Genomic DNA, 12,544 nt, shown 5'->3' with positions numbered 1-12,544 from the left:
AATGAAACGAGGAAAGGGGTGAAGAGGAAGAGGAGGAGGAGGACGAGGAGGAAGAGGAAGAGGAAGAGGAAGTGGAAGAGGAACAGAGATCGAGAAGGGGAACGGAGAACGCGCGGAGGGCACATAAGTCCGCCACTGACATCGGTGCAATCCTCGCGTCGGACTAGAGTATCGACAGATATTTAAATGAATATTCCTCCGCTGTTAGGGATCCGCTCTTTGAAATCAAAGCAGAAGGTACAACGGTTCGTTTAGACGTCCGCCGATATTCCTGGGCTGCCGGAACGCGAATACAGGATTTCGCGTGTCACGTCACTCGCGGATTGCTCGCCGAGACCGGCTTTCGCGATCCTCTGTTGGTCTGGCTATCGGAGACGGGAGGAATCGGCCGCGCCGATCCTCGGACGCACGCACGCGGATCCTCGAGCAACCGAAACTATCGGCCTCGGCTCGTTTCGTCGTCTAACCCTCGCGGTCGACGTCGCGATCTCGTTCCACGGGAGCGAATTACAGATACACAGAAGGTAGAATGCGGGTGGAAACGATAGAACAGAAGCGGCTGTGTGAACGTAGCTTGCCATTCGTCTACGTCTAGCGAAATACTCTGTACTCTACGCAACGACACAGCAATCGAATAATAAATGCGTGCAAGCGGTGTAGAGCGGTAGCCGTATAAACCGTTGACCTTCGTTTATCGATAATCGAATCCTACGTACGCTGCCCTGTCCCGTATCGAAGAAACTCCGAAATACAACGACAACGACTGACGACGACGACGAGAACAGTGACCACAATGACAAACGACCACAACGACGATCAGACTAAAGCGAACAACCAAAGCAAAGGGTGCGCGAAGTGCGCGCTCGGATGCAAACTAAAAATGCGTGCGAAAGTTCGCGCGCGCGTGCGTGGCTCGTGCGTACCTATACACATTGCGTTTCAGAGAGATATTTACCGGTAAGATTATCGCCGCGTTGCTGCGGCCACCGAAAGGAAGGCCTTGGCTGCTGCTTGCTGCGCATGTCTCCCGTCCGGTGCGGCGGCTGCGAACCGCTCGCTTTTCAAACGATCGGAGACCACTACTTACCTGAAAGAGAAAAAGTCAGATTGGTCAGAAAAATGCCGTGTTTCCGACCAGCGATCGCGACGCGCTCCGCCACCGCGAATCGATCGCGCAACGTTCTTCGCTCCCCTTGAGGAAACGCGATCCAGCCCCGTAAAAAGATTTCCATCCCGCCGACGATGTTTTTCCCGAGGGTGGCTCTCGCACGCTCGGATCGCGTCCCCGGAACAGCCGCGACCGCGTACACCCCCCCTCGCGCCGCCTCCCCCTCGTTCGTCCGTTACCAGCCCTCCTAACCGGCCGTATATCTTCCCACCGTACGCCCTCAAAAGCGGCCGCCTTTGTTTCAGATATTTATGAGGCGTTTTAATTCGCGCGCCGCGTCACACGGCGTCGTCGGACCTCGGTCGACATCGGTGGGCGTCGGTCTACGTCGGTGTGGGTGGGTGTCGGTGTCGGTGCCGGCGACGGGCAGCCGGTAGGCGCGGGACGCGGTACGACGGGATCCGCCGAAACTGCGCGCGGCAAGGGGATGATCGCGTTAAAGCGCTACCAACGGCGGTGGATGCCGGGGTAGCTAGGCATAATAGGCGTAAGGGTGACTCGATAAAGCGGCGACCCCGCTCTTCCCTTTCATTCCGACCCCCACCTTCCAGACACAGGCCATAAGCGCAAACAAACTCTCGCCCGTATACAGGGTGTTACATCGAACGCGACGCGCGATTTTTCGCCTACTTGCGGTCGTCCGATGGAGAGAAATTTGGAACGAGAATTGGGGGGTACGGAGTGGACGATAGATGTCAGTGAAACGTTCACAGAGGTATTTGCATGGGGAAATTGTGGTTGATTGTGCGAAGATTTTTACCGTATCGTATAGGACGACGAAATGTATTTGAAACAGATATCACGTGGTGTATTTATTAACGTTGCTCGAATTACAGTAATATGAAACATTGATCTCGTTGGGTTCAGCTTTAAGACAGTGTAAACGTTACGCTCTCGTTCTACGCTTCTTCTCGCCGGATGGCTGCGAGTCGGTGAAAAATCGCGTGTCGCGTTAGAGGTAACACGCGGTATCGTCGCGAATGGGTCTGCCATCCCCCGCCGCTGTTTGCGAACCGGCGTGCTCCGTGCAGCCGGACCACAGCGATTCTCTTCGTTCGTTTCTGCCGGTTCCGAGGTGTATTTTCAAACTGTCGCGAGAACATCGATAGATTCCTTAATCCACGTTCCGTCCCTAAAGGAAAACCTATCGTCGGAAGGTTCAATTTTCCGCGAGTGTCGTACGTCGCGCTGATTCACGAGGCGCGTTCAGTCGCGACGTCGTCGTTGCCTCCGAGCGAAGCTTCAGCCGGCAATGGATTTTAGGTTTTACCACGCGTCCCGTTTACGAGACACCGGAGACACCGGCAGCACTCTCGCTCGCGTGCTTCGCGTTGCACCCGAGTTGAACGGTAACGGTTCGTCACTCCCGCGACGCTCCCCTCCCCCTGTAACCCGCCACCCTTTCTCCCTTTCTCTTTTCCCCTCGACTGGCTCGCGTTCGTCCCCGGGTTGTCGTTTCTTTCGCTTTCATCGTCCCGTTGCTTTTCCTCTTTTCCGGGCAAATATTTTTGGCTCCCTCGATCTCCCCGCGCCCCGGGTTGCTTCCGTTTATTCCGATCCCGAGGACGGCATTCGTTGGGTTTCGTTCGCCCCGCCGTCCGACTTGTCTCTCTCCCTCGTTCGCACTCTCCTTAACAGCCTGCGCTCTCTAAAAGCCTGGCTGTGATCTATGACGGGACGTTGCGTCACTCGAGCAACAGATGCAAGGCTCCTATATTACTCGGCCATGTCTACGGAGAAAACGGTCGCGAAGGAAGGAGAAACGGTTGACAGAGGTGCGATGAGAAACGTTGAACGCGAGCTGTCGCTGAGGCGGACGCGGTGTCGTCGTCGCGGCACGAGAAAAGATCGGGGCTCGTTCGGATCGAACGCGCGCCGATACGCGCCGCGGCGAGACGCTCGAACCGACAGCGAACACGAAACGTAGGAAAGTGGAAGTTCGTTCATGGAAACGCCAGCCAGCTGTCTGCGCGAATGACCCGGGGTGGGAACGTAGGGGAAGGGAGGCTCGAAAACGCGCGCGTCGGCAGGGTAGACGCTCGGAGAGTCCCATAAATCAGGTCAGGGTTGGCCGTGACGGGGGTGGCTGCGCGGCGGTAGTTGCACAGGGAGGTCGAGAGAGCCGTGCGGAGTTAAGGGGGATAGCTACGACTCGAAGGGATTCGGTGTTGGCTAAAGGTCGCAGCGGAGCCACCGTTCGTGCCGAGAACGAGGAACGTGCAACGGCCGAAGAGCGAAGAGCAAAGAGAAACGACAAACGGGAAACGAGAAACGAGAAGGACGCGCATGCTCGTAAAACGTTTCGCGCCAATTCCATTTCACGAGTCGAGCGGGAACAGGTCCTCTCGTCCGTGCCGACGCGACGGGATCCATCCATACCGCCGATACTCCGAACCGTCCCTCGTCCGAGCCGAATTCGGAAAGTTTCCGGAAACGCGGGGAATCGATGGTCCGATAGGTCGAGGCGAGTCGGGAAAGGAGGAGAGAACGGAAACGGAACAAACCGAAAGAGAGAGAGAGAGAGAGAGAGAGAGAGAGAGAGAGAGAGAGAGAAAGAGAGAGAGAGAGAAAAAGAGAGAGAGAGAGTAGGAAGGGAGAGGGAGTGGGAATGGTAGACGTTGAAGAAGCTTCGGAGGGACCCCAGATGGAATCGGTGCAGTTTGGAATATTGGAAAACGTCGGATCGCGCGAGAAATCGAAGAGAAGAGGGGCCGAGAGGCGAGAGGGAAGCGACAGAGTGCGAGCAGGGCACTATTTATGACGCGTACGTGAATTCTTGGAACAACGGGGATACGGCGTGTTCGTGTCACGGCGTTGCCGAAGAAAAAGTACGATCGAGCCTCACCGAGGGACTCGAGGGTGGCTAGAGCGCAGGCGGGCTGATGTCGTAAAATTGAAGTCGACAGGAGTCGGTAGGATCGGTCGCAGTGTCGCGGACGCGACCAATTCGTTTCAAGAAAAAGTAACCGAGCACGGTGCGCGGATGGGGATGGAGAGGGTGTGCGGCTGCGGAGACAGGGACGAGGCGATGAATCGCGAGAGGTCGATACCGTTTGCGCGCGTACGCAACGCCGGTCTTCGAAACGAACCTCGGAGACTGGAACGGGTACGTTGACGGATAGAGAGGGAGAGAAAAGTCACGAAACGAACGCGCGGCGACTCCTCGCCCCTCCGCCTTTATCGTTGCCTCTCTCGGAAATGTCCGTCCTTCGCGGACGTTAAACGTCTTCGAGAGATCAAAGCTTCGAGGCACGGGGGAAAGAGCGAGGCTTCGATTGATTCATTGGACGCGCGTGCCTGGTTTCGAATCACCAGAATAGAATCCGCTGCCTCGGAATGCCAGGCTCACGGCTAATCCATCGAGCGTCTTTATTGCTCCGCGACATTTATAAAACGCCGGAGAGACGAGGGTTCGCTGCGATCGCGCTCATTCGTCACCGATTATAAATCGTCGGTTCTGGGTTAGGTGTTCCCCACACCCACTTCCCCGCGCGACCCCGCCCGCCCCTCGCTCGTGCACGGACGCACGAGGGAATTCTATTCGTTTCCGTCGCTGCCCGTCGAAAATAAGGGAACGCGCGAAACGAGCGCGGAATCGATCCCTCGATTCGAGCAACAAGCTGCTCTCGGCCGTCCGGCCGTGTTCGATACCTCCGCGACGCGATCGCCGGGGATCCAAGGGGACGAGACGGTCCAACAGGAACGGGATTAATCGTCGATGGTAGCCGGCTCTCGGGCCTCCCCCGCCGCCCCGAGAAAATACGGCGGAGATAAGGCGCGCTCGTCGCGTCGAAACGTCCCTGGACGCTCGTCCCGGAACGTCCCGAACCCTCTCCTTTATTCGCCGTAACGAGCGCCGGTCTAGTTCTCCGGAGCATCGTCGAGACTGCCGCGGATATCGCGCTCGTTCTTCCCCCGTTCCTGCGCCAACCTCTTCGCCGTCGACGGACGGACCGCACGAAGAGAAGCTGCAGCTAACGCGGCCGCGAAATCCTCGACTACCTCCGCCCTTCTCGCTCGGCCGCCGACCGAACGTGATACGTACATTGTACAGCTCTCGTGTAGCGAGTCAATCCTAAGAGAAGTCTCGGGAGTGATAGGACTCTTCCATTCGGGATGCTAATAGCTGTAGAATTTGCGAATGTTATTGGCTCGGCCGAAGAATGCAGACGGAACGGAACACGACGAAGTGAGATGTAACGAACGTTGACCTCGAATTTCGTTGCTAAGCAGCGGAGTTTCGCGTTCAACGAATCCTAGAGACGCGGAGGCTCGACTGTTACGTTTTCTGGAAGGACCGAGGTGCAGCGTGCGAACAATTCCCCTCGCCCCTGCGCGCTTTTAGCTCTCAGGATTGACTCGAGGCGCGAGAGCTGTACAGCGAGTCGAGGTATCGCGGATGGTATTCGAGAGGGTGAGCCGAAGGAGCCCGAGTGGGTGGTAGCCGGTTTAATACCAGCCTCGACGGCTCGGTGTTTCTAGTAATTGGCGAGTTAAACAGCCCCCCGACATGCACCACGCTCTCCCGACCGTTACTTCTTCCCTTTGTTCCGGCTTTTCACTTCCGGCTCGGTCTCGCGTGCCGCTCCTCGCCCCCGAAACGGTCGGATAGCGGCGCGGCACGAGCACGGCGCGGGTAGCTTTCGCGAGAAGTGGAAAGCTTTAATTAAAGAAAACGAGCAACGGATTCCCTCTCGATTCACGGAGCAACGTCCTTCCGTTTCTATTCGCGGCGGTAGGAGCGGGCAGAGATGGTCGCGCGAGAAGCGAAACGTCGGGGAGCCAGCGGGACAATCTACCGATTGCTTTCGCCCCGTTCCTTATCGACAGACGTTTTCGAGAATTTCGAGCGAACCGCTCGAATCGTGTCGGGAATCGGACGAGTAGAAGAAACACGGCTGCCAGAAGCGCGATAGTACGGGGAAAGAAAGGACCGAGCACGGGAGTGACTGGGACGGGCCGAAAGAGAGAACCGGCGGAAAACCGAGCGGCAGAGCGAGAGAATAGGAGAATGAGAGAATGAGAGAGGGCGGGAGAGAGCGATGGAAGAGGAACGGGCAAGGTAAGTAGGTATAAAGGAGCGTGACTGGACGCGAGTTCAATACGCGGCCCTCGAGCACAGCTGTCACTGACATCGCCGCAATTCGAAACTGACCACGACAGCTAACCTCGGTACCGGCGGACCACAGCGGCGGAAACTTATACCAGCCTTCCGATTGATACGTCCCGGCCACTCACCATACGCCGAAGGGGACGGATTAGTCGGCGGATGGCAGACTTCTCGTGCTCCGAACTTCCCCTCCATCCCGCCGCTCCTTTCGGTCCACGTCGAAACGAAACGAACGCGTCGTCGCCGCGACTCGGGTTCGTTCTATCGGGTCAACGCCGGTCACACCGTGTCGCGAAATTCTCGCGGGATCGCGGGAAAAGAAGACGGAAGTTGTCCGTAAGACGGGAACAACCGACAGATCCGTAAAACCGGTAGAGAATCGAGAAACGCGTGCGAAGCTCTACTAAAGGAGCCTGGAACGCAGCCAAGCAGGCAACCGATCGTTCGGTCGGTCGGTCGGTCGGTTGGTCGGTCGGTTGGCCGAACGGCCGATGCCTCGTGAGAAGGGCGAAGAGATGATTGATGGACCGTCAGTCATGCTACAGCCATCGATCTCCCGTACCTATACCTTTATTATTTATTATCCTCGCCGCTACGGATACTCGCTTGCTCCAGGTACGACGCGTTTCTCTCGTCCTCGCGTTCTTTCGTCTCGTTCAGTCGTTGCGCGCCGCCGCCTCCTTCGCCGCCGCCGCCGCCGCCGCCGCCGCCGCCGCGGTCGATGCATCGGCGAAACCGAAAGACCGTCGGTGACGAAGCAACGAGGGCCAGGTATAGATGACGGGATTCCCGGCCGTGCACGGCACGACCTTAAATAATAGCTTCCCTCGCGCTTGTTTCCGGAGAAACCGGCAAGATTTCGCCACGACTACTCGGTTCTCGAATCGATTCCATTTTTTCGGCGCCAGGACTATTTATCACCGCGCGCCGACCGTTACGACAAAAGAGCTCGCGGCGTTCGGCGAGCGTTGTCGAGCGGTGTCGAGCGTTGCCGCCCCCGTTCCTTCTTTACAAACACATTCGAGGATGAACGAATCTTACGCTCGCCCCTGCTGCGTCACGAAACAAATGCGCTTTCAGCCAATCATCGTGGTACCGTCTGCAAGAACGACGATCACGATGATGCGGTGGAAGATGACTCTCCGCAGCTGTCAATCGTTCGAAACCACGCCACGGCCACGGTCCGTCCGAGCCTCGACGGCTTCGTGTCGTCTGTGAGAGGCTCGGCTCGACCCGCTCTGAAACGAAAGCTGCGAGAGCCTCGGGCGTTTGAAACTCGCGGCGAAGACGGATCCGCTTTTCCGTTCGTCGATCGAATCCGTTCGCCGGAACGAACCAGACGAAAGAGGAGCGGGAGAGATCCATGGAAAGCCGAGCGAGGCTCGCGGGGTCCGCCGTCGAGAGAAAACAGAGTAAAAAGACGGACGCGCGTTAAGACGAGAACGAACCGAGGGGAACCGCGAAAAGGGAAGGTGCGCGCATCGAGCAACAGGGGCGGAAAAGTTGACGGCTTAGACGTTTTAAATTTCTCGGGGTATTTGAGAAGACATCGAGCAACTCGATCTCTCGAGCCGGACGCCGCGTCGGAGATACCTGCACCTGAGCCTCTTAGAAGGTTTTTCGTTTCTTTTTTTCCTTCTCCCGACAGCTGAACAGGTTGCGTAGCTTGCTCGTGCTCTCGGCAAGAAAAGAAGCAGACCCGACGTGGCTAAATTTCGCGGCGTTTCCCCGACAGCCTCGCGTCCGTCGCGACTCCTTCCGAGCGAGTCGGAACCGATTGCACGGAACTTTTCCCAGTTCGCGGATCCTTCGTGCGGTTCCTTACCGTTCGTCGTTACCGCGAATCGGTTATCGACGATGCACGCGTACGTCGCGAGCCGACGGAGTCGCTCTCGTTAATGTATTAATTGTTCGAAATTCGCTAACGCGAGTATGGATCGAGGATAGAGCGCCAACGCATCGGGATGTACGCGATTCATGGCCGAGACTGGTCACGGCGGACGCGTGGAATAGGAATGCGTGGATGTGGGCGAGAGAACACGGCGCACAGTGGTCCCGAATGGTCAAAACCTCGGAACACACTTCGATCGAACCGAAAGTCGGAGGTTCTTTCGGTCGCTGGTTACGAATATATACTTAGTATTTAAAGGGAAATGATTAATAATTTAAGAATTTCAATACAGCACGACATAAGACGAAAATAGAGATTCTATACGTAAATATAATACCGATATCGCAATTGATTGTCGGAATTTCCGTCATCCTCGGTCTGACAGGAAGCAACTCACTGTCGGAATCATCTAGATTTCGTAGTTAGAGTGGCTACTTTCCACAGATACTAGATAAAACTACAAACTACAGACCTGACAACTTTTACCTTACGCATTCAATATCTATGCATCACGTTCAAGCTCTTATTCCTTCTATTTCATTCCGCAAACGCAAAACGTAACTCTCAACAGTCCTAACCACTTTCCTATCGATAAACATTCCCCCGGAAACGGCATCCGTCCCGCAGAATTCAATTCAGCAAATTTTTTCCAAAGTTATTCACTTCACACTTCCTTCAATGAAATCGCTCTGAACCACACGACGACTGCGTGATTAATGACAGCGATTTTTGAAGCCCGGAAACTTTGCAGGTAGAAGTGATTAACCCCCTACCCTCCGTTCCTCCTCGTAGACATACCTTTAGGGCACCTGATCCAGAAATAAACTTGTCGCTAGCGAGAAGTTCGTTCCCGAGTCTCTGGCCAGGTTTTAGCGATTTGGAAGCAGTGTGCGGTGCGGTGCGGATCGGCGTGGCGCTGTGCGGCTCGGCCACGAGCTCGGACTCGTGTGCTTCATTCATAGTCAAGCGGCGCTGTTTATGAACGAGCATACCTATTACGTAACGCATCGTCGGCAACGAGTCTTTTTATACCGGCCACGTGGTCGAACGCTGGATTACGCGTTCCTCGCGGGCTACACGAGAGCCCGGTTCGCGCCACGAGGGCCGATCGCTCATCCTTCCGTTCGAATCGTATCTTTCGGCTGAGGGATTTCGCTCGGATACGCCGCGGCTCCCTCGTTTCAGCCGATCGTTTCCCCGTCCTCGGCGCGCGTATCCCGAAGAATGCCGCGCGCCCCGATCGCAATTACCGATAGTCTTTCGATCGATAACCGACGCTCCCGATCGGTACTAGAGTGGTCCTTGGATCGTTCTCGGTCGCCGATGCGTGAACACGGGTTAATTGGACTCGTATCGCACTCCCGCGATCCACGGGAATCGATCGTATCGACGCGACGCGTGGCGACCGTACGTCGATTTTTCTGGATTTACTCGAACCCTCGATGAAATTCCGAGGAACGCAGCTCGCGACGAGGAAATCTTTCGTCGAGACATTAGGCTGCATGGTGGAGGATTCGATACTTAGACCCAGTGTTGATCGTGAATGAGGAAAATGCGAGTGGATCGTCGCCTTTCCAGTCGCATAAACAGGTGTTTTCCCGATTCGGCCGGTATAAGGTGCATTCTTTCGAGCGCAGTTGTTTCGGTGAGGTTTCGAGATTGTCATCTGAAAGTAGAATCCTCCGCAGATGTCCGTGTTTTTGTTCTACGGCGATTCGTTTACCGCGGCGCGCCGCGAGTCTGCGACGCGTCACGGAGAATGTATCGAAGTCGTTATGTTTGATACTTTGAAACAAATTCCCTGGGTACGGAAGTTGTTCGGATAACTGTATTCTATGGCGTGTATAGTTCATCGCCTATCTACCGTGTATTTCCTTGAAGAAATCGATAGCTGAACGTAATTAAAGCTTCGTCAATGTTTCATAAAACTGTACAGTGGAACTCGTAGTCGAAGCCTAATTTTCGGGATAGCTCAGCATTTTCCGAGTGTTCCGAGGATACAACGATCCTCGGCACATTGTTCCTTAGATATCCACTTAACTCAAACACCAAAAGTGTTACAGTTCAGGTAAAATTTGTAAAACTAACTTCCGGATCCTTACAAATACCCCACAGTGCGTCGCGACGAACGGATCGACAGCGACGAGCCGTCCAAAACTGCCGTTCGCAACGACGACACGGATCATCCGGCATTATTCGTGTTAGAGGTCGCGAACCGAATTCCTCTCGACCGCGAAGGAAGAGCAGACGTCGAAGCGGAACCACGGAGAAGAATTCAGCGAAAGGTTCGGCGCTGCTCCCTGGTTTCCGCGTTACCTTGTTGCTCGATGGGGCAATCGGTTCGCGGCGAAGAGTCGACTCCACCCTGTCGTCGTTTTCGGCAGCGACAGCGACAAGGGTGGCGGCGGGGCGGCGATGACAACGACGCCGACAACGTCTTCCCGGCAAGTATCGGCCCGTCCGCATGGCGATGCCGGCTCCGTCCCACCCTACCTCCTCGTCCCTTCCATTTCCATCCCACGCAACGTAGCGCCTCGGTGAAGTCATGATTCACCGGTTTACACGCGACTTCGATACCGTTACGCGTGTGGGCATGCACGAGCCGCGCGTGCAGGCACACCGAAGATGCAGCGCAGCGCGACATCGATGGATCGCGTTACGACGTCGTTGTCGCCGAGAGATCCTAGCTCCTCCGCGGAATGCGGTTCGTCGCATCGAAGGGGAACCTCCTTCGAGCCGACATCCAGGGGAGCGTGGAGGCGAGAGGAGGAGGGAGCACACGGGAAACACTGCCGAGAGAGTGATCTATGCGCGAGTGGGTGGCACACCGGGCACGTATGCTCGACGCTGACGTAACACGCGCAATTACTATTCACCGCTATCACCGATTACCGTGTTTCAGCTGCAACGAGCGCATACGCGTGCGCCTAGCGTCCAGAGGTCCAGACGTTCCGTACGTCCGAACGTCTGAAAGCGGTCCGCATATATTCCGTTTCGGTTTCTGAGCTGCCGCGCGGCGAGCATCTCGCGAGAGATTCACGGCAACTCTTTTCCCCTCGAAGCGTCCGGGGATCGGGAACGATCGGTGAAACGATTCGATCCAGTTCGGTCGGCGATCGAAGAAGCGCGCGCAAGGTTCCGAGGATAATTTACGATCCGGTCGCCGGTCGGAACGCGCAGACGCGCGCGCGTTTTACCAACGCGACTCTGTCCCCGCGCGGAGGTGTACTTGTGCCCCGTGAAATCCAGAGAGCAACGACGCGAGTAATCTAGCCGGTGATTCACGGAGGAATTTTTCTCCTCGCGGAGGCGAGAGAGAATTTATCGTCTATCGCGAATACATAAAGTACGTCGCACCGGCGCGCGCGTTTCCAGCCGTTTTCGAGCGGTAACCGCGAGATATCGTCTACCCGGCTCGCGAGTCCCCTACACCCCGTTGAAAGTCGGCACCGTTCCGTCCCGCGGCCGTCGAGTCGTTCGCCGCGGATCGAGCGGAATCGAAAGATTCCCGGCGAGGACCGCGCGTCTCGCACGGGAAATCGACGGCAACGGGAGACGTCCGAGCGGAGACGGCGACGGTGCAGCTGTCCGGCGTTCTTAATAAACTTGTAAACTCGTTTGGTATAATCGGCATGGGCGTTATCGACGAGTTAAAGAGACAAACGGCCGTCAAAATTCGATAAAACGTTTATGGATGTCGCGTCGCATCGTCGCTTACCATCGAAGCGGTACGACATCGGCAAACGAGCCGAACCGGCTTTTCGATTATTCGTCGATGCACCGTGCGTTTCGCTCGACCTATCTTCGCGGTCAAACTCGTTATCGATAATTAAAAATTGTCAAACGCACTTTGGTCGAACCGACGCATCACAAACCGCGCGGAATCCAACTCGAAGTAGCCCGAGGGTAATCGCGGCTGAATCAAGGGAAAAGGGAGAGAGGCGAGGGGAGAGAGAGAGAGAGAGAGAAACAGAGAGAGGAATAGGGAGGGTGGGGAAGAGAGCGAGCTGGATGGCCATACGTGCTGCGCGATCATTAGCCAGTGTATTATTATTCTCTGGATATTAATTGATTTCGAAAATACAATTTTCTGTGCGACCGATCAAAACCGGGCTTCTCTCCCCGTCCTCCCTCTTGCTCGGTCAACCTTCTACTCTCGCACGCTCTCGCCCCTCATCCTCTCCCTTCTATCGCTCTTCTCCGCTAACGTTCTCGTTACGGGCAAACATTTGACTATTCGCGTGACCGATACGCCCCCGGCATCTCATTTTCTCTCTCTCTCTCTCTCTCTCTCTCTCTCTCTCTCTCTCTCTCTCTGTCTGCCACTTTCCCTCCCTCTCCAGCCCTGTATGTCGACTTTCGACCGTTTCTAGCT

The 12,544-nt window shown here is 55.9% G+C and overlaps 1 protein-coding gene across 4 annotated transcripts in view; it reads right to left on the bottom strand.

Moving 5' to 3' along the window:
• Window positions 1–12,544, bottom strand: part of tio (zinc finger domain-containing protein tiptop) — a 72,549-nt gene that overhangs the window by 26,544 nt on the left and 33,461 nt on the right. The window contains exon 2 of one of the 4 annotated variants that reach the window (XM_076365820.1): window positions 956–1,087. The exons of the other annotated variants lie outside the window; for them this stretch is intronic. Within the exon in view, the coding sequence (XP_076221935.1) occupies window positions 956–1,022 (67 nt within the window). The 5' untranslated portion in view covers window positions 1,023–1,087. The remainder of the gene's footprint in view (window positions 1–955; window positions 1,088–12,544) is intronic. 4 annotated transcript variants of the gene reach the window in all.

Source organism: Nomia melanderi, chromosome 1 (genome assembly GCF_051020985.1).
Source record: "Nomia melanderi isolate GNS246 chromosome 1, iyNomMela1, whole genome shotgun sequence".
Classification (NCBI taxonomy): domain Eukaryota; kingdom Metazoa; phylum Arthropoda; class Insecta; order Hymenoptera; family Halictidae; genus Nomia; species Nomia melanderi.
The sequence above is the reverse complement of the archived record's forward strand: the minus strand, read 5'-3'. Positions and strand labels throughout refer to the sequence as shown.